General features: G+C 43.3%; 2 protein-coding genes across 2 annotated transcripts in view; one reads left to right on the top strand and one right to left on the bottom strand.

Moving 5' to 3' along the window:
- The window catches only part of LOC309591244 (BOS complex subunit NOMO1), a 31134-nt gene extending 29546 nt beyond the window's left edge, over positions 1–1588 (bottom strand). The window contains exon 1 of the mRNA XM_082313280.1: positions 590–1588. Within this exon, the coding sequence (XP_082169406.1) occupies positions 590–691 (102 nt within the window). The 5' untranslated portion in view covers positions 692–1588. The remainder of the gene's footprint in view (positions 1–589) is intronic.
- On the top strand, positions 1518–27133 carry ABCC6 (ATP binding cassette subfamily C member 6). The gene is made up of 30 exons (XM_082313283.1): positions 1518–1691; positions 2050–2175; positions 2837–2974; positions 4060–4185; positions 4768–4829; positions 5618–5749; positions 6347–6559; positions 7439–7616; positions 8075–8236; positions 9808–9900; positions 10453–10656; positions 11274–11420; positions 12161–12248; positions 12561–12630; positions 13356–13482; positions 13965–14141; positions 14565–14732; positions 16222–16405; positions 16884–16947; positions 17469–17589; positions 18761–18968; positions 20069–20379; positions 21135–21334; positions 22034–22160; positions 22773–22874; positions 23626–23772; positions 24328–24486; positions 24728–24894; positions 25373–25567; positions 26143–27133. Exons 1-30 carry the CDS (start codon positions 1665–1667, stop codon positions 26249–26251), a joined length of 4332 nt encoding a protein of 1443 aa, XP_082169409.1. The 5' UTR covers positions 1518–1664; the 3' UTR covers positions 26252–27133.

Raw genomic sequence — 27133 nt, 5'->3', positions numbered from 1 at the left:
CCCACTGCCCCCGGCCGGGACGGGGCGCCGCGGGGCTCCCGCCAGTCCCTCACGCACCCGGCGGGAACGGGGGCTCTCGGCCGCTGCCCGGGGAGGAAGCGCCTGTCCCGCCGGCGCTGAGGCGCGCCCCGGGGCACCGAGCGGAGGGCCCGGGGCCGCAGGCGACCCGCCCCGCCGGCTGCCGAGCCGAGGCGCGACGCCCCGCCCGCCCCGTCGGCGGGCGCCATGGCGGCGGGCGGTGGGCTGTGCGGCTCCCGGCAGGGCCCCGCCGGGCTCTGGGTGAGTGAGCGAGCGCCGCGGCCCCGTCCCGCTGCCGGGCCGCTCCCTCGGAGCCTGGCCCGGCCCGAGCAGCCCCGCGGGGCGAGCGAAGGGGGCGAGCGGTGGCGGCGGCCAGCCCCGGCCCGGCCCGGCCCGGCCGCGGGGTGCGCGGGCCCGGGGGAGCGGCGCCCCACCGGCCCTCCTGGCGGCGGGCAGCGGGGGCTGCGAGCAAGGCGGCGGGCAGAGTCTTTCCCTCGGGAGTGCGGGTGTTGCGGACCTCGCCTCCCAGGGACAAGTTTTCACCCGAACAGAGAACAGCCCGAGTCGTTACCCAGTCACTGTAAATTCGATGAGAGGCGTGCGGGAGCCTGCAGTCCGGCTGCACTGCTGGAAGGGTGTTGACATTAGTCCCTTTGTTGTCTTCAGAAAGCATCTGCTGAATGACCCGCTATAGAAATACCTTCGGAAGGGCTGTAATGAGTTGATCAGTCCAGACTCGCGTGGATTTCCATCCTCAAGGTTGATAAACTCCCGTGATAATTTGTGAGCCCTTATCTGGTGCTTCTTTTCATCAAGTGATTCCTTTCCCCTAGCCTTGCTTTGCATCATATCCTCCACATAAAGGACTCGAACCACCTCCACAAGCTGCTAAAGAAAAAATACCCTCGCCTGTTCCTCTACAGTTGCTGTATTTTTAGTATTATGTTAGCAGATGAGATCCAACTATTTTTTCAGTCAAAAATATTACAAAAGGATTATAAATACAGCTAGGGAAATGCAGTTGCAATGCAGTTTATGCACTAGGATGCTTCTTTCCTCCTAATCGCTGTTTCACTGGTCATTCCCTACTGACTACCCTGATGGTTCCCAAATGCCGAAAACCTTTTTCATTCCCAAATTATTTTTTCTCGTTCCATATTCAATAACTTAAATTTCCTCTCTTTTTTTTTTCTCTCTAGTTGTGATACATGATGTCCTTGCTTTGGCATCTTTCACTTTTCCAATCTTTTTTTTCCGCCTCTCTTTCTACTTCTATTCCCTCTGCAATGCTAGTGCTGAGTCCTCCCTCACCTGTGACACCTCGCAATTCTCCAGCAGCGCCTCAGTTGTCGAATGTTTTTTACATTTGAAACCCTAAATCAAATTCCTCTAACATCATAGTAGATCTCAGCTGTAGCATTAGCAACTGGCAATAGCTGGTGAAATTCTGCACACATTAGCTGTACTGTTTCACTTCTGTGTTGATTCTGTGACAGGACTGGAACCAGACATGGTATACAAACACCCCGAGATTTACCTCCTGCTTTGAGAGTACAGTCATTGCTTGGATCCCGTGTGCCTATCTTTGGATCTGTTTTCCTTTCTACTACTTGTATCTTCGACACAAAAACAAAGGCTATATCAGGATGTCCCACATCTTCAAAACCAAAATGGTAAGGGTGGAGAATGGGGTTTGATCCTAACATTATCACAACTTTGATGCAGAACGTAATTTTTCTAAATCATTAACTCTTTTCTGATGATCCATCTCTGTGTTTGCTTTGACATTTACCGACTCAGGTTAAGTCAGGTCAGTATAAATCAATTAAAGTTGTAGGAAGAACTGTCATAAGATCTTCTCCCCTGTACTTCCATTCGGTTCCCCGCTACTTCCCATAACACTCTCTGTCCCTAACCTGCTCTTCCACCTCCCCAGTCTTACTGCCCAGGCTGCTTGGAGCATTGAGTTCAGTAGATTGTCCCATCATCATTTCAGTCCATTCCAACGTGTGTTTGCTGTCTCTGCGCCAGGTCCTTGGATTCATCCTGGTAATACTGTGTTTTTCTAACGTCTTCTTCGTACTGTGGGAAATAAGCCAAGGAATCCCACGGGCTCCAGCATTCTTCATTAGCCCTGCCGTGGTGGGAATCACAATGGTAATTCTTCCTTTGTTTTGGCTGCAGATGGCCCAGCTTAGCCCTCGTGGGGCAGATCTTGTATTTCCCGTGTTTCACAGTATCTTTGAGCACAAAGATAGCTGATGGGGAGCAGAAGGCTGGAGACGCGCTTTGTGAGTTTCTGCTGCGTGACGCAGCAGGGGTTTGGAGTTGGGGCAGACCACTGGGTCTACAGCTGCGGTATGGAGCCCTGTGGGCAGAGTACACCTCGCAAGAGCCCAGGTAGCAGTAGCGTTTAGAAAGAGGTCTCACATCAACAAGACAAGATCCAGTTTCTCATAACCATGGTATACAATTTAGTATGGTTTAAAATTAAATGGGATTTCTGTTCAACCCAAATGCCTAAATGCAACCGAAACCTCCCCTTCTGTCATTGAATCTTCATAGCCTAGATCTTCCCAGCCTTTTGGCCCACTCGTAGTTTTATTACTTGCCCTTTCTGGAGAGACATTCGTGAGTGCAAAACTGCACATAATGCTTTTCAGTTTTAGCCTTTTAGAAACGATATTGCGGCTCTGAACATCTTGAAATGTTTGGGCAAGAAACTAACTTTTTTCTCTATTGTATCCATTAATTTGACAATAATGTTTGGCGTTCTATTACCAGCTATTTATTTGGACAAATTTGTACTTCTTCGCAGATCCTTGCCATGTTCCTTACCCAAGCAGAGAGAATGATGGGCATCCAGTCTTCAGGGATCCTGTTGATTTACTGGCTGCTCTCATTCGTGGCTGCAGTTGTGATGTTTAGTTCCAAAGTCCAACATGCCCTGGAAAGAGTAAGTGAAATCACATATCTTTCACGTGCAGGGGTATGAAGTCTCTAAACAACAGGGCTCTTTTTGCTTCATTGATTGCGAGGTGGAGAACCAAATTCCTCATCTTAAGATATGTGCAGAGAAAAATGATTGATGACACTTTGTCATCTCCATCCATGTTATCCCTTTCAGTGTAGACAGAGTGTGGTTTTCTGAGAGCTTGGCAGACTTCATATATGAATAAAAGCAAAATGAGCATAAATGCTGTCACTAAAAACTGGCCTTATGCCAGATTTTGCGTCAGCATAGATATGTTGATATATTATACATTTTTATTATTTGCATATTTGTGGTGGATGTTTATTTGTGGAGGAGTGCTGGCTGGGTTTACACATCTGAGACTTACTGTCAGTGGCCGTTTTCCTCAGGCAAACAGTTGTACCTTTCCATCACAACAAGGAATAAACGAAAGTTTATGTTACCTGTATGTTTAAGTAATAGGGGAAAAAAATACGGCCACTAAACAAGAGACAGTTGGGAACTTTCTGTTCCTGCTTTGTTGAATGATGCTCAGGCACCAGGCCTCGTGTAGAAATAACACTTTGCCACTTCTTGCTACTAAAATACAGTTCCAAAAATACTCAGACTTTTTCTTTGGTTTTTCTCTTTCTCATTTGCAAAATTAATTAGAGCACCCTTCATGGTGCCCCTTAGACACACCATTTATAATAAAACCTGGCAGCTGCTTTATTATATCAACGACTCATCCCACTAGGTGAGAAAGGAGCTTATATCCCTCAGAGCATGCAAAGTTCCCTGAATAATGATGCAATGTGGACATCTAACTTGACCAGACTGCTATGAAGCCTCATGATAAAACCATCACTATAAATAATAAATATGTCCATTATTTAGCATTTTCGGATATTCCAGTTTCAGGAGTTACCTATTTAAGTAGCTCTGCATAACTACAGTTTAAATAAAGGCACCTCATGCTTTGAAGCAAAACCCAGAGCTTATGGCTGGTAGAACATGAGAAACCATCTTTCTCCTCTGATTTCACGTGAACGTTCTTGCCTCATTCTCAACAGTATTCTGTTTTGTAGGGCTTCCTGGAAGACCATTTCCGCCACATTACAACTTACCTTTATGCTAGCCTGGTGCTAGGAGAACTTGTATTATTCTGCTTAGTTGATCACCCTCCCTTCTTCTCTGAAGCTGCCAACAATCCTGTAAGTATAACATAGTTTTTCATAATGCATTGCTTCATTGCTCAAATAGGAATTTAAATTTATGGGGATGCACAGGAACATGAGTATCTGGGAGATGTAAGATGCATCACTCTGTATAAAGGCTGACGGTTTTAAAATGTAACCAGCAGAATTTAGGATAACAGTATTCTGTCTCTCTATGTATATTTTGAAAAACCAGAAAGGTCTTCTATCCATATTCATGTTTATTTTCATTGAAACCAGTAGATGGGGCTCAGACTGCTTCCCCATGCTCTCCTGTGCAGTAGAACTCTATTTGAGGTATGAGTATGGCAGAGCTCTGTGCTTCAGAAAATAAATGTCTTTGGGTATGAAGAATGATATTCTTCGTTCCTCCATCTGAGACATTATTCAAAGTCTAATTCTCCAAAGTCTCCGGATCCCGTTGATCCTCCACAATATGTTTACACTGTCAGGGTCAATGAATGGGGTGTGTGTAACTTTTTGATTGCTTTTCCTGGGGAAGCACAGAAGGTGATTATATTCATCTGACACATGCCCTTTTCTATAAATAAATACCATCCATGTTTTTCCTCCCATCAGAACCAGTGTCCAGAAGCCAGCAGCTCTTTTCTTTCCAAAATCACATACTGGTGGTTCTCTGGGTAAGAAAACACAGAAAAAGACGTGGTTTTGCTAGAAGATCAGAAAAAAACAGCAGCATAAGAGAAGGCATAGATGACAGCCAGTAGGAAATATCTCAGCCCCTGAGTTGGCTTATGCAGATTTAAATTCTTTCTCTGGCGACTTGAGGTATTCTCACAAGATCAAATTATAAAAATTTAACTTATTTTCTCAAAGTAGTTCAAACACAAATTTGTGATTCTAGATAATTCTCTTCCCCCTTCCAACTGCCCTTCCAGTGCCCTCCCAATCTTGAAACAGACCTCAGCAATCTCAAAAGATCACTGTGCACCAACCACTGCCCTATCGGCCTGCCAGACCTTCCAGTACCAAATGCTGGGCAAGGGGAAAATAGTTAATGAGGACATTGGCCCAGCCTGCTGCTTAGCATTCAGAAGTAAAATGGTTACATATGTTGGGTCTAATGTCCGCTATGGTAAGGCTTCGTCTGTGTTTCGCTGAGCCACAGAGTAAGTTAAACTGAGCTTTGTCCCCCACTGCCCAAGACCCAGCTCTCAGTATGGACTAGAAATCAGGGCTTACTTGCAAATCCTCATTATGCTGACAGAAGATAGCGTAGGGATTTGAAGCAAAACTGCTGTTCCTGAACATTCATATTTATTCTGGGAAAGGACAGTTCTGAGTAGTATTTTATGGAAGTCCCTACGTGCTCAGTGATGCACTAACTTAAAGCTAATCTGTTTTAAAAATGTTATATGCACAACAAATCCTTCTGCGCTTACCTTACAGCAGTCTGTGTGCTCTCCAGGCTTGTCTGGAAAGGCTGTCAGCAGTCCTTGGGGGTGGATGACTTGTGGCCAGTGAGGAAAGAGGACTCCTCTGAAGAAATTGTTTCCTGGGCTGAAAGAGAGTGGAAGAAGTATCATAGCAGATCCCAGCAGTGAGTACTTGATCTAGAGAGTACGTCATGGGCTCAGCTGGGCAGTTTCTCTCTTGCCTCTAGGTGATACAAGCAAATACGCTCACAGGTGCTGGTGTGCCATCTCAGAACAGGGTTTAATCCCCTCCATTCCCCACCGAGGGCTAGACAGACTGCTTCAGCACATATTCAGGCTCTGAACATAAGCTCTGCTAGGTGCTTCCTATCTGGACAAGAGAATTGTTGAAAGATTCAATCCCACTGAATTATTAATTGTCTGTTAAACAAGAAGAAGAAAAGGATAGCATACATAAGGTGGTCCAAATAATGCTCTGCTATGAAAACTTGGGGGTCTCTATTCTTCAGTGGGTGAGCACTCAGTAAGTAGGTTCCTTTGTGCAAATCTGATTTTAAGTGTTGAAACCTGCTGGAGAACGTTAATCCATTCCTGGAAGCATAGAACTGTAAGTTTTTTGTGAGAGGGATCACTTTTTGATGAGCATTTATACTGGACATGGCATGAAACCCGGTATGAGATATTTAATGATTTTTTTGAAAGCACGAGATCCCTAAGCTTTCTCCAAATGTAGCTAGCTTTCTCATTGTTTCTTTCTTCAGAAAAATGGAGTCTGCTACATTTAAAAAGGGTCAGAAGAGTGAAACCGGCATAGCAGAAGCTGAAGAGACAGAGGTTCTACTGCAATCAGAGCACAGTCAGAGTGGGCCCTTACTGAAAGCGTTTTGGAGCATGTTTGGAACCTATTTCCTTCTCAGCACTGTCTGCTTAGTTATCTGTGATGTCTTCTTGTTCTCCATCCCAAAGTTACTGAGGTACGTGCGTATTTATAATGTATTTCTATCGCACCTACAAGATTCCCGCGTGCATGAGCTCACACAGAGATGTGTATGCCAGCACTCAGAGAGATGGACACAGAAACACTTATCTTTTGAAATCTCCTGTGGCTGATGAAAAGAGCTGGATTATCATTTGTGCTAAGCCCACACTCAACTCAATGGGGAAAAGAAAAAACAAACCACTGTCTAAAGCTGCACACACTTTCTCCACTGCTGTATTCCAGCAGTGGAAAGGACAGGCTGCGCTAAGCCTTTTGACAACTTTACTAGAACAGGAGTGAGTTATTTGATGGTTCTACGTATCACGTCATTTGCACAGGCTGTCAGCCACTTGCTGTAGTCTTAAGGCTCCGTGTTCCCTGACTGATTATAAAGAGCACATCTGTGCATCCTACACATCTTAAATAGCTTCTTTAGTCAGTTGACTTAATGCTTTGTGGATTGTGTTGGTACAACACAAACCTGCAGTACAGTATATTTTTGTGGGCAAAATCACTACTTAGTCATTAAGAGAAGTTCTGGAAATGTCAATGACTTCCTTAGATTATGGCTCCCAATTTGCATATTTCTGACAAATTCCTGCAATTCAGGAGCCATCCTTAACACTGAAAATGAGGTCTCCCCTGAGAAGATGCTGAGATCAGAGATGGCTTCAAAACCAAGAGTGACTTAAGTGTCAAAAATCAGGATATAAGACATAGGATACTCAGCAGTTTTTCCAACTCTTCTGCTATTTTACTGATAACCATCAGCCAGGGAGAATACAGAAAAATCCCTGGTATTTCTGCATTTTTGTGTGTCTGATATTTCATCAGTTCTACATGGATTCATCAACATTTTCCTCCTGTCTTGCAGCCTTTTCCTGGAGTTCATTGAAGATCAAGAAGCACCTAGCTGGCATGGTTATTTCTATGCCTTCACTATGTTCCTTTTGGCTTGTCTCCAGACTCTGTTTGAACAACGATATATGTACATGTGTCTTGTTCTGGGTTTGAGACTGAAAACTGCAGTAACAGGGCTTGTGTACAGGAAGGTGAGTCTGTAGCTTCCTTTTCAGCTTCATTTTTTTCCAGCCCTACATTAGTCATACGACATTGTTGGTACATTGTTCTTAACAATATCAGGGGAGATGTTATTGGAAACCACTTTTAGGATGTAATTCTGTGCTATATTCATCTCTGGACAGTATGTGGGAGCTATTCCACTATTTGTTTTTCAGATCTTACCTCTGAAGAAACAAGCCAAGTAAAGGAAAGACAAAAAAGCAACATAAACTTTCTTATGCTGTAGGTCATGGTTGGGGAAAGGAACACATGTTTCATCCTAAAGTGAAGTCACATATCCCAGGCAACAGCATGTTTTCAGTACCTAGGATTTGACATTTTTCTCCATCTGGTTTTTTCCTTTCTTTATAAGGAGAAGAAAATTGTTTGATTTTGGACCAAAGCTGTTGTTTGATGATGCCTTTCCTTTCTTCTTTACCCTGTCTAGATCCTACTTATGTCAAATGCATCAAGGAAAGCAGCAACAGTAGGTGAAATTGTTAATCTCATATCTGTTGATGTCCAAAAACTAATGGATCTGATTATCTATTTTAATGGGACCTGGCTTGCTCCTATTCGGATTATCATCTGCTTTGTCTTCTTGTGGCAGGTAAAATACGATGACCATACTTATCAATTCCTTTCTATTCTAAGTATCAAAGGAAAAAGAGCTTTCAAAATTCTGCTTGGAGCTTTGCTGGTCTGAACAACCTGAAATTGCCTATTTTTCTTAGCTCTGTAGCATAGTGGATTCACTTTTCTTTTTAGAAGGTATTTTTATTGGTATAGAATCCTTACCTGATCCTTCAACTTCATCTTCTCACCTGTATATTCAGCATTCAGTCTCTTTTAGGGGAAAGACTGTGAGTACCATTATTCTGAGCTGACGGACACACTTCTGCCTTAGATTTTACTCTGTCACCTCTCTTTTCAACCAGCGTGTGGCAGCTCAGTGCAGGCTGAGAGTCCAGTTCCAGCTCCTCAGCATAGTTACAGAACATAAAGCTGAATGGACTGAAATAGCCATTTGACATACCTCATCCTGAAGCCTGATTGCCACAGGATCAGTGAAACAGTTTGAAGCAAAGTTATACGATATTGAAAAAGAGTATTGGATATATTGAATTTTATAGGTATCAAGGAGTTCAGCAAGGAGAAAGCAAGACCTGAATTAGAAATAAAGGACGATAATCTAAGAGATCCTTTTTTTCCCTTAATTCGATGTATGGCATTTTCTCAGCAGGATAAAGCCCTGTTTCTTAGTCCCTGTTTTTGGCAGCACACCAAACGGAAGTATGAGCCCTATAGAGACAGTTGATTCCCAGGAGCTTTCCAGAGACCTCCGAGACCTTCCTTTGCTAAGAAGGATGGACCGTGCCTTGTGCCTGGCAGGATACTATAACCTTGGAAAATTAGTAGCCATGCTATAGACTGTTGAAAAATCATCATCCCTTTTCTACCAATGTTGACAAGCTGAACGTGGTTGCATGTCGTTGGAGCATAATTAGCACTTTGTTTGCTGGTGTTCATAGATCATTTGTGTAGAGAATACTTTTCTCTCTCTGTGTATACCAGCATGCACCTCTCCAGCAAACGTAAGCCATCCATCTGTAGAGAGATATAACTAAACCACGAGAAACAAGCTCTCTATTTTGATACTCAAGTCATTATGATCCCTGGTATCCAGGAGCTGTCCCGAGAGTACATGGCACAGTATAATGCTACCACTTCATCTCACTAGTTGATGTAATTTCAGACAAGCTGGGTTATTTATGCTGCAAGAATAGTTTGTTGAGGGTTTGGGTTTATTTTTTAAACAAAACCTGGTTTTGTTTCTGGGTCACTTACTTATGCCAGCCACAAGATGTCCTCCTTAACACATCCAAGAACAGATGGGAAGAAACAGAAATTACTTGAATTGCTAGCGTGCCTCTGGATCGCTTTTAGTGCTAATCTAGTTCCTAAAAGGGAAGCAAATAAATTCGGCAGAGCATGATGACAGGAGTTACCCTGCCTGGAGAGTTAACAATCCACAGTGCTTAGGGAGCACAATTCCCAGGAAAGGCAAAGGCAAGATTAGAGTAAAGCCTTAGCCATGAGGGAAAGTGGGTGAAGGGGAATGGAAACCAGTCATTTATAGTAATCACCAGAAGTTCTTCCTCTCCTTTTCTCTCCTGGCAGCTTCTTGGGCCATCTGCCTTGACTTCAATTGCTGTATTCCTTTTTCTTTTGCCTCTGAATTTTGTCATCACCAAGAGGAGGAGTCGATTTCAGGTACATTTTGCTTCGTAAAAATGGTTTACTGACTTGAATTATGCTAGGATACTACTTTTAAATGTAAGTTAAAGGCTGCCATGCTCTTCCAGGAAAGGATCACATGGAACCCAAGGCTACTGATGATTACAGTAGGCATGCATGTTGGAAGAAAAAGTACTGTTGTACTGAAGCGTATCACTAACATTCAACATCAAGTGATAGCTTAACATTTATTATTCATGCTGACCATGACTGTCTGAAGGAACACACGAGGATTCAAATCCTGCTAAGTTTCTTGAAGTTTAGAGTAAGCTCTTGCATGTTCAGTCTCTTAACTTGTTTGCCCGCCTTTTCTGTGGTTTTTATATATTGCCAGTAAAAATAAAGCTCTGAAGATGAAAAGCAAAATATTTCCCAGCCTGGGAGATTCATAAGCAAAACAGTATACATAGCTCAACTGCAGGGAAATTTATTCAGAATTCATAGGCAGGAAAAAGGTGCTTTTTTCAGAATAATTGCACCGTTAAACATTCAACCTATTAAATGATAAAACTCAAACATTTATTACAGGAGACACAGATGAAACATAAAGATGAGCGGGCCAAACTCACCAATGCCATTCTCAGCGACATTAAAGTAATCAAACTGTATGGCTGGGAGAAAACCTTCATGGAGAAAGTGCTTGGTATCCGGAAGCAAGAACTTCAGGCCCTAAAAAGATCTCAGATTCTCTTCTCAGCATCTTTAGCTTCTTTCCATTCATCAACTTTCCTGGTGAGTGGTTCACCTTCCTACGTAAAACATGTGCTATTACTTCCATTTCTTTTTGTACTCCTGTCCGGACAGATTTTTCCTGTGGGACAGCTAAAGAGAATGTCTGCCCAGAGCAGTTGGTGGTCTCACAGGAGTTGCTGAGCCCCGGTGGAATCAGCCACACAGGCATTCACACTGTCCTAACAGTTCCATGGACAAGTCGCCTGGTCTGACAGTGTGCTCCAGGCAGACTGAGCCTGCTTTGCAAGAACCACCTGGAGACCTCCAGCTAGGCAGAGTTCGTGGCACAGTCAGTAGCAGCGCAAGCCACTTTTGCACTTGCTGTTGCAGCTCAGCCATGTGTTTTCAATGGGAAATGGCAAGGCTTTCACCTTGCTGTGGTTGCAGCACCAAAACTTCCTTAAATCAGAACAAACGTCAAATGATCAGACTTGGTTTTGTCACCAACGTGCAAGACCTTTGCCTATGATATTTGCAGGATGGGTACCACGTATATGGGTGATATCCTGGATTTAACTAAATGGGTTCCAGACTCCTTAGGAAGGGGCCTGTCACCCTTGAACCATTCTCTTCCTTGTCTGAAGCAAATCGTTTGCTTTTCCTTTGCTCCCTTTCAGATTGCATTTGTCATGTTTGCTGTCTACACACTGGTGGATAACACACACGTCCTGGATGCTCAGAAGGCCTTTGTATCTTTAACGCTGATCAACATTCTCAATACTGCGCACTCCTTCCTGCCGTTCTCCATAAACGCTGCTGTCCAGGTTAACTGCAGGCTATGTTCCTTTTCCTTTAGCAATGAATGTTTTTCTGTACATATCACCATTAACAGGTAAAGGTAGGGATTTCTTAGGGCTTTGAACGTCAGGGCTAGCTATTTAATTGCTATTGTGAAACAGTGAAGTGCAAGCACTTGCAGCTAAAGGTACTTTGTAGTATTGTTTTTCAGAAAGGCTCCATATATTGACAAAATAGTCACCAAGAACAACTCTTAAGTCTTTTGGGACCAATGACAAGGACCATTAGATCTCAGAGGTGTTTCCACTTCTGTTTCTAATCACAGGAATCAGAATAGATGGAGCAAAATCTCCATGGGAGATCTGTGGAAACCCTGCTAGCCCAGGCCAGAGAGAAAAGCAAGTCATTGTCCAGTAAGAAATTGGGAAATTGCATTTCCCTCCTGCACCCCAAGGAGACTGGCACAACTCTTAATGTACAGAAGCAAACACTGGAAAGATTGCAGGATGAATTGGAGAAAAAAGCACCAATTTCATTATGTGAACAGAGGAGAAAACACGGGGAAGAATATGGGTTTTTGCTAAGCTAAGTGGAAAGAAAGGCAGTTAACATAAGGAAGAGCTGCATATGTCCGTCTAAGCATACAGTATCTGCAACATAGCACCTAGTCAGCATTCTAAGTGGGTCTTCAAGTTGAGTCTTCACTTTGGGTTTTAGCTTCCTTTCTATTTTAAATCCTATTCTTTTGTGTGCTTCTTCATTTCAGGCCAAAGTTTCTTTAAACCGCTTAGCAGCTTTTCTGAATCTGGAAGAACTGAATCCTGAGAGCTCAAGCAGAAACACTGCTGACTGTGGTAAGCTTTTGTGTTAGCATTGTTGTCTTACAAGAGGAGTAGCTTCCATTGTTCAGCTTCCACTCTTAGGGTGCCTACCATGCTCAAGAGAGAAAAATGTTTGCCCCTTACTGTCACTGTATCTCTCAGGCCTATTTATTTCTAACGATGAAATCTAAGCTGGTAATTAACCCCTTCTTTTCATACTTAAGGTTCATTTTATGCAATATAAATACACACCGAAAATAAAGTCACATAAATAGGAATGTTTCTGTATCTACCTTTGAATTTTTAAGTCTTCTGTTTCTCCTTTTTTTTTTTTTTTTTTTTTAGCACAGGCAAGCATCACCATAAGAAATGGGACTTTTTGCTGGAGCAAAGAAACTTCTCCTTGCCTCAGAAGGTACAGACTTACCCTCAGTCATCTCTGTTCTGTATGTCAGGGTGGATCCTGAATGAACTAATTCCTCAGGGCCTAAGTGAAACCAGTGTGGAATATCTAGAGGCTCCTGAGTTTGCTTCATATTTAACATTGAATTCTGAAAATTATAAAGTCAGACAAAATGTAATCTTGCTTTTATGCGTGGGAGCACATAAACGGGAAGGTGCCTGTATCTGGATGTTGCCTTAATACATGGAGACTGCTTTCTTTACACAATTTTCTTGTCCAAATATGAAATTACAGTAATTTAAGTCAAAAAAGTAGAATTGATGGTATACAGATATTATGTATGACATCACTACATGCTTATTTCAAAAGGCATTGCAGTTTTAGAGAAGAAACAGTGTTGAAAAGTTCTGATGTTCAGGAATGTTTTACGTCTGGTGCTTTGGGCTAGCCTATCTCCAGAGTGGGGACCTGGGTCTTGCATCTGGGTTTGAAACTCAGATGGGGATGTGGATGAAGACTTTCTGGTTGGAGGTGTCTTTGAAGGGATGACTCCTGTTCTGCTGCAAAAAGTCAGCATGACGGGAAGAGTAACCCTGTGCAGCTGAGGCGTCAAGTATGAAATCAGGGGGTTTAGTTAGTACATCTTTATTGCTACAAGACAACAGGAAGAATTTTGGTCAATTTCTTTTCAGAAAGCCTATCTAAAATGTGATAAGAGACTAATCTTTTCTCTATAGGATAGATCTTACTGTACCCCAAGGCTCCTTGCTTGCTGTAGTTGGCCAGGTGGGTGCTGGAAAGTCCTCCTTGCTGTCAGTGTTACTTGGTGAGCTGGAGAAGACGGATGGCTGCATGACCATGAAGGTAAATTTTATCCTGAGCATTTGCTTCTAATTAGGCTGTCTTCAGAAACAGTAAGGTATTAACCAAGGCATCAGGTACTTGATGAAAACCCATTTAGTGCTGAATTTTAACAACGGGTGTATGTAGCATCCCACATTTAATTATCTGAAGGTGCTTCAGACCTCTCAGATGAGCCTGGCCCTTGGAGATGGGAACTGGACCAGGACTTCAAAGATCCACTTCCATTTCCCACTTTGAGAGTGAGCTGAAGTGGCATTGTGGTAAATCACATCATGTACTTGTTACCTGTTTCCTCCTCTATAAGATAATGAAAGTGCAGACTCATATTTTGCAAAGCCCTCTGAGACCTGTCAATGGTGATGGATCATTCCAGATTCCTGTAAAGCTAACTGGGAGAGTTTTTGTTCAAAGACAGGTTCCCACAGTGTCAAGTTGAGCTTGTGAAAAAGATTGTTAACATTCTTCCACTTCCGTTTTTATAGGGCACCACAGCTTATGTCCCCCAGCAAGCTTGGATACAAAATGCTTCAGTGGAAGATAACATTCTCTTTGGGAAAGAGATGGATGAAACATGGTTCAGTAGAGTGATAGATGCTTGCGCACTGCAACCTGATTTGGAGAGCTTCCCTGCGGGGCAGAAGAGTGAAATAGGAGAGAAGGTACTGGCTTAGGTTCATATTTTAGCCAACTTTTCCATTAGTAGCTACAACTTTGGGTGTCCTGCTTAAAACACCTACAAAAGGACTAAACTTGCAGGAGGCAGGTGCTCAGTAATTTCTGAAAAGTCAGGCCATGATTTAACGGGTTCTGAAGCCCACCTCCTGGCAGTTAACCTAGCCAGAGATATGAGAGATGCTTACGACAAAAATCAACAAATTCTGGTCATTCCTGGGTCCTCTTTTGCAGGAGAGTGGAGTTGCTCAAGAGACTCTGCCTCTGTATCTCAAGAGGGAGGAAGGGAGGGAGAGAGGAAAGCACTGATTTAAAAATAAGCAAGTCATAAAACCTCAGTGTAAAATGGAGCCAACATTTGGCAAGTATGCTGTAGCTTTGGAATAAACAGTGTGAATACATTTTTATAGGGAATAAATATATCTGGAGGGCAGAAGCAAAGAGTGAGCCTTGCTCGTGCTGTGTACCAGAAGGCTTCGATTTACCTTCTAGATGACCCCCTCTCGGCTGTTGATGCCCATGTTGGACAGCACATTTTTGAACACGTTCTTGGATGCAACGGCTTACTGAAGGACAAGGTGTGTTATAAATCCTGAACTGTAAGAGGTTGCAAAATGTATCTAATTATCAGGGCCCTTGAAACATTTCCAGTAAAGTGGGTTACTCACTTTATCAGAGGCTCCCAAATTCTTTTTCGCTAGTGGCAGCGGGTACTACTGTTAACAACGGTGGAAGTGGAATGGGTAACCTCTGCAGTCCACACAGCGCATGGAAGTCCTGCAGTGAATCTCACCTAGGAGGCAGAAGACTGAAAAGTTAGGTTCTCCTGAAAGACCGCCTTTATCCTCATACAAACCACATGCCTAGTTCCAGCCTTACTTCTACAGCAAGTTTATAGTTCTTTGGTCTGCCGTCGACGTTATCCTTCTCCCTTTTTGAGATTTACTTCTAGTATAGTTAGGAAGAGCTGTCTGATCTCTTTCAGCTCATTGTATCTTACCATAATGTCTAATCCCATCACTTTTGAATAGTTCAGTGGCACCTTACAGTTCTCATCACCCAAACGGTCATCACTTAAACATCAGTCTTAAAATCCATGTTAAACACTTCTATTCTTTTTTGCATTGGTTGCATTTTGTTATTCCTTGGTATTTCTCTGCTGTCAAGCAATCTGGATAATAAATGTAGTTACATGAGAAGGGATGCTAGGGCAGCTCTATTTGTTTCATGGTATAAATTGCCTACAAATACTTGATCCAGTTTCACGTTGTAGAAGGAAAACAGGTAATTTCTTTCATTAGAAAGTCGAATTAAAACAGACATGTCTGATTACAAATACTTTTCACCTGTAGATTGGTTGCAAGTATCAGAATGTAATTATTGTATTGAAACATAGAAAGACTGGCAAAGAAAGAAGGTATCAGACTTAAACAGTACTGAAAGGGCTTGATTGTATGTTAGAAATATATAACATGCCAATTTGTTATCTAGGGAAAAATTACTTTTCTTACGTCCTTTCCTACATGTAATTATCTGTGCAAATATGCTCAGAAATTTAAATGAAAAGGGGCTGCACTCTAACTCCATTCAGGGTGATGAAGTTTTCAGGCACAAATTTGATTCTGAAATATTGATATCACTGACAATAAACGTGACATACTCTTCAATTAACATCATTCTACTTAACAGCTTCAGCCAGAGGGGAATTAACAACATGGAACTGGTCAGTGAGCCAAGCAAAAGGTCCTTCTACACACAGGGTGCTAGCCTGGGACTTCAGTTCCCATCCTCACTCTTATGCTGTGCGTCACACAAAGCAAGTTGATTCACTCCTCTGCTCCCAAGTTCTGCACTTTCAAAATGGGCACAAAGCTGTGCTGCAAAGATAAACTTCATCGAAGAGAGAGTCAGAAGCGATGGGAACAAATAACAAAAAATATTTCCAAGTTAGTAAAAATCATAGCTCACACTGAGTACGTCTTTCTTCAGAAGACAGCTGACTGCAGCAGCTGAAGTGAGCAGGGAAACACCAGAACAATTGTCACTGTTCCCTCTTTATTCAAGCAGACTCGTGTGCTGGTGACTCACACAATCAACATTTTGCCTCAAGTGGACAACATTGTTTTCCTGGTGGATGGAGCAATCTCAGAAATTGGTTCCTACCAAGAACTTTTACAGAGAAATGGGGCCTTTGCAGAATTTCTTCATTCACACATTACTGCAGAAGAGAAGGCAGGCGCTGGTTTTCCAGGTAACCCAAATGAGCTGGAATCATTCTTCCTAGGTCTATCAGTCAATTGTTTCCTTTAATATTACACTTAACATTAAAGAACTGCGGGGGGGCTGCTGCTGTTCACAGGTGGGAGGAGGGAAAAGAGCAAAACTGGAAAACCCAGTCTTACATTTGTTCTACTATGGGCATTTAAAGTAGAGATCCAATCACAGTAAGCTGTCGCTTTGTGTGGGGAAAAATATGCCTGTCAAATTCGCTGACTCATCACCTCAAAACTGGTTCTCAACTAAACAGTTCCGTCTTAGTAGACAACAATAATTCAGTAAACAGAATTACCCACTATATGTGCTATTCTTCAAGCCTCATCTTGATATTTCTAACCTTAGAAACAATTCTTTGTAATGAATCTTTCTTCCATATTACCAGCCTCTCAAAGGCTATACAGGACAAAATAGGATTCTAAAGCATTTAGGAAAAAAATGCATTTATTTCACAGCTATAGGAGACACCAAAGGCAGCATCACCTCTAGAAATGGTCCATCACAGGAGAAGCTCTTTAGGTAAGCTTAAAGCTGTCTCAGACACTGAAGAACTTATTCGAAAAGCCCCCACAAGCCTACATGGAAGCTCTAAGTATGATAGAGGTTTGGGATTGATCTGTAGATTAATAATAAGAGGAAACGAGAAAAACTCAAGAATAGGTAAGAAACTGCTCTTGAATGTGGATGTTGACTGACATTTTCTCCATATTTCACAAGGAGCCAGAAGTTGTTCCAGAGCTCACATACAAGGCATGTTGCTACATTTGCTTGCTGTTCACTTCCCAGTGGGGCTGTAAGGTCTGACTCATTTCAAACCAGCCACAGCTAGTGAACGCTTAAAGCCTCTGTTTGTTAATAGCTTGACAGAGCCCAGCCCCTGTGATAAATATGGACAATGGTTGGGGTCACTCTGGAGGATGCTGAAAACTGCAGCCCTCAAAATAGGCACGAATATAGGGGTGGATGGGTAAGGAGATCCAGCTTCAAAATACTCCTTGCCTTGGCTAAAAATTGAAAGGATTTTTGTTTTCTTTATGAAGTGACAATTCAGTCAAATCTTCTGCTATGGGAAGGGAGACCATTCCTGTAAGTCAAGACTGTACCACTGCTGCAGCCACCAAAGGAAGATTAACCAAGGGAGAGAAAACTCAGCACGGGAGGGTAAGCACAGCACCTTCCTGTGAAGGCAAAGACACATACCATGGGTGCTGAGGAGAGATGAGAGGAAGAAGGCTGACACCCCCAAAAGGGGGCTGCTCTTCCCCTAGGGAAGCATGGTATTGGCCAGACTGGGATTCTCCTCACCTCTGCCGATCAGCAGTTACTCACTGTCGTGGTTTAACCCCAGCCAGCAACTAAGCACCACGCAGCCGCTCGCTCACTCCCCACCAGTGGGATGGGGGAGAGAATCAGAAGGGTAAAAGGGAGAAAACTCGTGGGTTGAGATAAGAACAGTTTAATAATTGAAGTAAAATAAATTAGAACAGTTAAACAGGCAAAGCAAAAGCCATGCACGCAAACAAAGCAAAACAAGGAATTCATTCGCTACTTCCCATCGGCAGGCAGGTGTTCAGCCATCCCCAGGAAAGCAGGGCTCCATCACGCATAATGGTTACTTGGGACGACAAACGCCATCATACCCAATGTCCCCCCTTCCTTCTTCTTCCCCCAGCTTATATACTGAGCATGACGTCATATGGTATGGAATAGCCCTTGGGCCAGTCTGGGTCAGCACCCCCCTGGCTGTGCCCCCTCCCAGCTTCTTGTGCCCCCGGCGGAGCAGGGGAAGCTGAAAAGTCCTTGACCAGTGTGAGCGCCACTTAGCACCTGTTTAGAGACAGCTTAGCACTACTTAGCAAGAACCAAAGCATCAGTGTATCATCGACATTGTTCTCATCCTAAACCCAAAACACAGCCCCATACTGGCTACCAACACGAAAATTAACTCTATCCCAGCTGAAACCAGGACACTCATACAAGCAGTCAGCGGGATACGCAATAGTTCTCACCTCACACTGACAACAAATGAAATCAACACTGCCTGACATAAGGAAAGCCTTATGTGCCTTCCAGCAGTAACACGAGCCTATTGCAATAACATGCATCAGTTGATAATAATCACTCATTAACACCATGGATTTATTTAAGTATGGCTTCATTATTCATGCGTGAGGAAAACAAAAAAAGAATTAACGTGGTTGCTATGGCCCGTGACATATAACCGAGTAGGTAAGCCATAATAAATCATTCCTTGTTTCGGAGCTGCTTGTCCTTGCTAAGAAGCTTGATCCTCCCAGCCTCTCCTATTTTTCCCCCAATTGTTTCACTCTAGGTTAATACTTCAATTTATGCAGCCTACCTGAAGGCGACAGGCTTACCACTGTGTGTGTACATCATTCTGTTGTTCACGTGTCAGCAAGCCGTGTCATTTTCTCGTGGTTACTGGCTCAGCATGTGGACAGATGACCCTGTTCACAACGGGACACAACAGCACACAGAGCTGAGAGTTGGAGTCTTTGGTGCACTAGGAGTCATTCAAGGTTCGTTTAACTTGCTCACCTAATTCTCCTCTGTGTTTCCATCTCCCTTGCCCATATCCAGGACGTTTTCTCAGAATATAAACAAGTGCATACCCATGGGCTCTTAGCCTCCTGGGCTTCTGGCACCAGCCCTAAAGGTTTGGCATGGGACCTAAAACTACAGGCTCTGATGCACAGAGAGGATTTCTAAGGGATCCGAACAATATTTCCAGCGTTACTGCCTGAAATTCTACTTCATGGTATACTAGAAGTGTTCTCCTGTGCCTTTCAGCAGACCATGAACAGTGTCTTCCTCTATATTTCCTGATAGAACTAAATGGCCTGAGCCCCTAAAAAACATTCAACAATGGAAGAACTACAACATCCTTATTTTTCTATCCTGCCCCCTTGTATCCAACATTTTCTGCATTCTTTCTTCCTCTTACCTCTTTCCATTCCTCTAATATAAATTAATCATATCAAAGTGCAAGCGGTGGCTCTTCTCCATGCTGAATTAAATCTTGGTTTAGGTCTTTTGAAAGTAAAGAGAGGAAAAAAAAAAGAACTTGTGGAATTCTACATTTCTTTAAATATTTCTCTTTAAATAGGGCTACAATTATTTTGGTCACTCTTTTAAAAAAAAAAAAAATAAAAGTCAACCACCTGTTTTAGGACAGAAATCAAATCTGGAAAAATCTCAGCCTAAGTGACAAAAGATTGAGAAAGCTTTGAGCAAGTTGAAAAGAGTGGGAAGGGTTGGGTACCCTTCCGTGCTAACAGTGAGTCTGTAGGCAGGAAACCTAAGACAGAGTAATTCAGAGTAATTCCAGTCAGGCTCCTTCTGTGAAGAATAAAGAATTTGTCCTGTGTGTTTAAGTTGCTGAATCCGTGGCCCCCATCAAGCTTGCTTAGAAGGTCTTCTGCCCCTCTCCAACTACCCTACAGAAAGGGCAGTTTACCCTGCAGCTCTGAGGCTTGGCTTAATTGCTACCAAAAAGAAATTCAGCTCCTTTCACTAGTATAGCATGCACAGTACTACGTGAAAATCATGATCTCGCAAAGGGGAACCGCAAGGTGAATTTGTTCAGACCTAGTAATAATTATTACTTTTTATATTACAGCCCTTGGCAGATTTGTCTCCACAGCAGCAGTCCTTCTAGGTGGCGTGTTAGCATCGCACAAGCTGTTTCTGCAGTTGCTGAGGAACGTTGCTAGATCCCCAATGGTCTTCTTTGAGCAAACACCCATTGGAAACTTGCTGAACCGCTTCTCCAGAGAAATGGATGCTATTGATTCTGTCATCCCTGACAAGCTGAAGTCCTTGCTGGGATTCTTGTTCAACCTGCTGGAGATCTACCTCGTGATTATAGTGGCTACACCAAGGGCAGCAATGGCCATAGTACCTTTGACTGTTCTCTATGCTGCATTCCAGGTAAGAGCTCAGAGATACACAGACCGGAGAGGCTGAAGCAGCATGGCTGTGTCCCTGCAGAAACCCTCCTTCCATTTCTTAGGAGTGGAGACATGCAGAAACTAGATTCATCATCTTGAATTGCATCTGAACAAGAGTAATGTCAATGGTTCTTCCCACATCACCTCAGCCTTGCAAAGCATCCCAGAGACCTCACAAAGAGGCTTGTGCTTTTCTGATGTCCGGATCAAACCCTACCTAGAGCTATACTCCTTGTCTCCATTAGTGTAAATGCAGTCATATTAAGACCAAAGGCGTTTTTCCTTTCCTCCAGAATTCCTATACTGCTTTTTAATATATCCATGTATGCCATGCAGTTTAACCATTGGGCTCTGAAACCTCAAATGCTTTGCCAGCTAAGACTGAATATGAAGGAAGGGCAAGTAAGGGTGCAAGTCCGCCTCTGTTCTCCATCAAGCAAAGGGCTGGTCTACAGGAGAAAGTAAGTGTGAGTTTAGAGGCTTTCTGAGTTCAGAGTACCCTGGCTTCTTTGCATTAACTAACCATGGGATTATTCTTAATGAAGATAGGACATAACACAGGCAGAAACGCTACCTCACCTTTTAAGGACATCTCCTACCTGCACATTGGGTTTTATAACACTAGGATAGTACATACTATTGAACTTGTTGAGCCCTTCCCAAATTTTCTGTGGAGCACCTCCATGGAGACATAAACCTTCTAATCACTTCCCCTTCCATTTCCCTTTTTACCAGCATTTCTATGTCATCACCTCTTGCCAGCTGAGACGCATAGAGGCTGCCAGCAGGTCACCCATCTACTCCCACATTTCGGAAACTTTCCAAGGGAGCAGTGTGATCCGTGCTTACAAGGACCAGGAGAGGTTTATTTTGAAGAGCAATTTTCTAGTGGATGAGAATCAGCGAGTATGCTTCCCTGGAGCAGTTGCTGACAGGTACAAATCTGCAGTGTAAAGAAAATGATGGTTTATTCCCATAGTCTTGGTGAGTGGAGATGGCTGCTCTTGGGGCTTGGGTGGAGGTACACAGAAAATGAGACAGTGGTGCACAGTGTTTTGGGGGTAGGGTAGCCTCTTTCATTATCACTTGCACTGCCCCCCTCTCTGGCCACATGCCTCTCACAACCAATATGCTCCCATCTCTGTTGCGTGGCTAGGCGCACACACATGCTGACACACAGCTAGAGGTATCACTTGGTGTCCAAAATGCAGGAAGCTGTAGAACATGCCTGGTGAGGCCCATCATCACGTGACAGAGTGCACGAGGCCCGTGGTATGTGCAGAACCCATCAGACAATAGAGCCATCAGCCACCAGTCATGAAACAGGTGAGGAGTACCAGAAAGAGTGAGAGATGTTAGACCAACTCGTCCAAGAAGCTGTGTGTTGGCTGCTCTCATCCAACAGGCCTTGGAGGAAATCCTAACAGAGACCATAAGCCAATGAGTTTGGACAGACTGGAGCCATTAATGAGCTACAAGGTGGCTGGATAAGAGCAGCCAGGGCATGACAAGAGCTTTGTTGCACACCCTGTGCCCCAGCAGCTCCACAAGTGTTTTGCAAAGTCATCACAGATGCTGTTGAGAGAAAGGAAGAGGGCACTCAGCAACAGCCCTGTACTTTCCTCCTCTTGCAGGTGGCTTGCTACAAACCTGGAGTTTCTAGGCAATGGCATTGTGTTCTTTGCAGCACTGTTTGCAGCAATGGGCAGAACATATCTTAGTCCAGGAACGGCTGGCTTCTCGATTTCATATGCTCTTCAGGTAACTCAGCATTGAAGTAATACCATGCTTGCCTTTCATCAAAAGCAACTTGCATTTTAATTTCTGCTACCATTTTAACTTCTAAGAAGCCATGAAGTATTTCTGTGGCTTTCTAGATGCCTTCTCCTACCAAACCCTGCTGTCATTGCTGAAAGCCAGAGCATCTGGAACACATGGCCCCTTAGAGAGAACTAACCTGATAAACATACGACCAGCTGTCTCTGTCCTCCTGCATCCGAACGCATACTTAAGTCACAGCATGCTCTGAGCAACTGAAGCATGGTCTGCAGTGTCTGTCTTAGCTGCTTGTAGACTAGTTACACAGCAACCTAAGAAATAGTCACACTACCTTTTAGCACCCAAGTCAGCAGCATTTCATTCTCTGTAAACTTGCTGGGGAGAAGCTATGGGGGGAGCTGGCTAGGCTCTTTAAACACAGCTTTACAAACTTTCACAAGGATCCGTGGTTATTTTTAAGCCTTTTAAGGGATGATTTCACAAGTAATTAGCTGATGAGGAGGTCTTAAACACTAAGACAAAGTACCAGGTACATCACAAGCACAGGTCAAGACTTATTTTATCTGCCCAAATGCTTCTGTTTCTTTCTGCTAGATAACTGGTGTTCTGAACTGGATGGTGCGCTCCTGGACAGAAATAGAGAACAACATTGTTTCTGTGGAGAGAGTGAGAGAATACTTGAGGACTCCTAAGGAGGTAGCTAACCAACTATTGACCTTACTAGCAGAGGTGAACATCTCTGCAAACTAAACGAGTAACTTCTCTGTTCCACCTGGACAAACCCCCTAGTTTCCCCCATCTAAAAGGCCAGTTATGTTTCCTTTAAAGAACTGCAGCATTTGGTTTTTATCCAAGTGACTAGGCTTGTTTTATAACCTCTGATCATTGTTATTTCCTTAAGAGAGTTAAGCATTAGATTGCCATTAAAATAGCTGCACTTGGTAACACTCATGGAATGAGCCGTATTTTCTGCCCATATTTGGAGTATGTATTTATTGTGCAAGTTCAGATGCAACTCTCTGATAACTGATGGCTGCTAGATAGCCTTTTAGCCGCTAAAAGTCTCCAGTGCAATCATTTTTGTTCTGTAATCATTAAAATTATTTCTCCATATGCTGACCTGAGATCCTACTAAAGGACACTTTCACAGCCCTGTTTACAGGGGTGGATAAATCTTTTTTTTATTGAACCACTCATAATGTCAGAACTCTGGCATGCAAACAAGTGTTTATCCCCATTTTCAGTTAAGATGATTGGCATCTTTGCACAAAGTGAAAAATCAACATTTGCAATATGAAAGTTAGAGACCTTTTGTTGTTTTGGAAACAGTAAACAGATCAGGGGAATTTGGCACCGATGTCTTCATAAGCTTCCCGTTTCAGTATGGCCACTTGATTTGGTAATTTAAATCAGCTTTATACATTGCTGTTTGTTTTCATCTACCTAGGCAGCCTGGACTCTGAATGACAAACTTCAAGGTCAAGTTTGGCCCACTGAAGGAAGAATTGAATTTAGAAACTATAGTTTGCGATACAGGCCAAATTTGGAGTTAGCACTGAAGCATGTCAATCTAACCATCAACGGGCAAGAGAAGGTAAGCAAAGCCACTTGTTTCAGAAGAGCTACAACGTGTGAACGGTGCTTTGCAGTGGTCAGACCTGGGCAGACGCAGTCCCTGCCCTACACCAAGGTCTAGTAACTTGTAAGCGTGAAAGCTGCAGTAAGGTATGAGCCCACCTACCACACTGCACACCTCTTCTAGTACAAAGTACTGTTTCCAGGGTGGCTGCATACACTAGACATTCTTCTGAGAAATTTCATTTCACAGAGGGTTAGCAGAGTTACAGCAAAGGAATTTCACTTTTTAAATCTAGTGCCACATCAAGGCCCTGTTCAGGCTGCTAAGTCTTGTAGTTATTCTTCCCATCAAAGGCTTACAAGATTTCTTTTCATACAAAACAATTACAAATTATAAATTATTCCCTTTAAGCATGTATTGCTAGACTATGTGAATCTTGAACAGCCCTGAAGATCTGATCCATGCAAAGCTGTCTCTCTTCAAAAGGCCAAGAGCTACTACATGACAGGTCTGTCCAGCTGTGGGAAATGGTCAACATCAAAACCAAAAGCTTTCCATTGCACTTTACAGATCGGCATAACTGGAAGAACAGGAGCTGGGAAATCTACTCTTGCTGTGGGATTGCTGCGATTAGTGGAAGCTGCAGAAGGAGCGATCCTAATTGATGGACTAGATATTGCTCAACTAGGTCTCCATGACCTTAGAACCAAGATAACTGTCATTCCCCAGGTATGAAATTAATTTCCAAAATGCTTCAGCAGCGTTATAAGTCTTAACAGCTAGGAAGGGTTTATAAAGATTCTATGAGAGGAGGGCCATTCAGAAATCTCAAAGTTGGAAATAACCCCTATGCCATGCTAGTCTCCCATTCGATACAGCATTAGCCACAGATTTGCAGCCAGCAGGGAAAACTGGAGAGCTCATTTTTATAATTCATTTCAGGAGTTGTTTGTACTGTCTCTGTGCTCAGGATCCAGTTTTGTTTTCTGGCTCTCTAAGAATGAATCTCGACCCATTAAACCGATACACTGATGCAGACATCTGGACAGCTTTGGAACTGACTCAGCTCAAGAACTTTGTTGCAGATTTGCCAGATCAGTTGGAATATAAATGCACTGACCAAGGGGAAAACCTAAGGTACCTTATCTGCAGAAAGACAGTGGCAGGGCAGTGCCAGCCCGTGGGCTAGGAGAACGTAGAGCTAGCGGGACAAGGAGTCTAATTCATTTTTAAAAAATGAAATAAAAAAAAAAATATGGTGCCCAGGCAGCAAATTGCTGCATTATTGTCCTGTTTAGCAGCATGAAATCAAATCATAAAGATACCAAGTGGAAGAGCTTTGAGACTTAATCATTGTGGTGGCTTGTGTTTGTGCAGCACTTAAAACACTGGAATCCTGTTCCAAGTGCAGATCTCCTGGGTGCTATAGCAATACACTCCCTTCATTTCCTTCTGTTGTTTCGTGCTGTTACCTGCAGTGCCACCAGCCTCAATCACTCTTTCAGGGAAAGGGAACAATCACCTTTTCATTACTATTTTCAAATTAATCACGTATTCTGACCCCAGGGAAAAGTGACTACTGCTCTCAGTTTACCATCCCTCTTCTTACTTGCAGCACTGGTCAGAAACAGCTGGTTTGTCTGGCCAGAGCACTTCTTCGGAAAGCCAAAATCCTCATTCTAGATGAGGCCACAGCAGCAGTAGATTTAGAAACTGATCTTCAGATTCAGTCCACCCTGAGGACTCAGTTCAAAGACAGCACAGTGTTAACAATAGCTCACCGGATAAACACCGTCATGGACTGCGACAGGTAATACCTTCAGCCGCTTTCCTAAGGAGGAAGGAAGACACAGCAACCTGTGTGAACTAGACCAACCACAGACTGTTAGTGAACAGCAGTTTCATTTCTGTCCTCTTCTTGTTTAACCCTCAGAGCTTTGCTGTAGAGATTGTAGGAGCTATCTTACATCAGCTAGGCACCAATAGGTTAATCCCAGATCATTTAGTCCCACATGATGCATTTCATGCTGTGTCATACCCCTTTTTCCTTCCACTGACAGCAAAACCAAGGCTACAGCTCTTTGCTTCATCATAAAATCATGAAGCTAAAATACACGTTCACAAATAGCTAAAATACACATTCGCAAATCTTAGTCCAGTCTCAGTTGCCACAAAACTCTCCTCCCACAAACTCAGTACTTGAATAGTCACTCATCAGAAACCTATTTCTATCCCACAGCCGTTTCCCAGCTGAAAATCTGCTGGAAATCTTGGTTGAATGACGAGCAAGTACTGAAATTTATTGTAGAAATAAGTAGAAATAACTAAGTTTATTACAGCTGCTGGTGTATCCCCAAGCTTACACTTCTGTTTTAATGTTCACAGGATTTTAGTCTTGGAAAATGGTCGGATAGCTGAATTTGATACTCTGGAACACTTAATAGCTCAGAAGGGACTGTTCTACAGACTGATGGAAGAATCAGGCCTTGCCTGACTCACTGATGGAGTATACCATAATGCCACCGCTATCAGGAATAATTGATCTTGTAATTGAGTTATCTTGCTTTCACTCTAAAACGCCTACCACTCAACCAAACCTTGTTTGAGCTGTCACCGCAGTGAGTAGACGAAAAGGGATGACTTGGGATACACGTTATTTCTGTAGGACACAGCAATTCCATTTTCATTGTGATTCCAGATACCAAAACCTCACTCTTCTGTTGAAAATGAGCCAGTCAGAACTTAACTGCCTTGTTGCTTTTATGGTATAAAAGCAAACAAGCCAAAAGAAAAAGACCACAGCATTTCTGATTTATATTAAAAATGGAGCCCAAATACACTGCTGTACTTAAAGATTACACAGATTATCTTTAAAAGCCAACAAGATTTTATGGACAGCAAACAAGAACCTAAGTGGTAGCAAGCAAACTTAACCATTTACAGCTTGTCCTAAGTTCCAGGTGGAATAAATTTAGCCTTTTGCCAACGTGTTAAGGACTGCTCACCTGAGCGCTCTTCTTACACAGATATGGCGGGCTCCAAGGCAGCGGCTGGATCTAGTCACCCAAAGCGCACAGACACTGGGGGCGTGGGGAAGGGGAAGCGGGGTGCCACTGAGCGCGAGGGCACGCGGCTGCCTGCGGACTGCCTGTTGTCGCTGCTGGGGATCGGATCCACTCCATCTCCTTCCGTGTCAGCGTCGGAGGGGCCCAAGGGAATTGTGCTGCGCAGAGGGCTGAGAGACTGCCTGGAGGAAGAGAGCCAGCTTAGACACTGGCTCAGTGGCGCAGGAGAGAGTAGCTTGGCTGGGAGTGGGCAGCAGAACATTGTTTTCTTCTGCCTGAAGGCTTGGAGCAGCCCTGCTGCCAAGTGCCAG

This window comes from Platalea leucorodia (assembly GCF_965183815.1).
Source record: "Platalea leucorodia genome assembly, chromosome: 5".
In the NCBI taxonomy this organism is placed as follows: domain Eukaryota; kingdom Metazoa; phylum Chordata; class Aves; order Pelecaniformes; family Threskiornithidae; genus Platalea; species Platalea leucorodia.
Note: the sequence above shows the minus strand (reverse complement) of the source record. Positions and strands in the feature narration are given on the sequence as shown.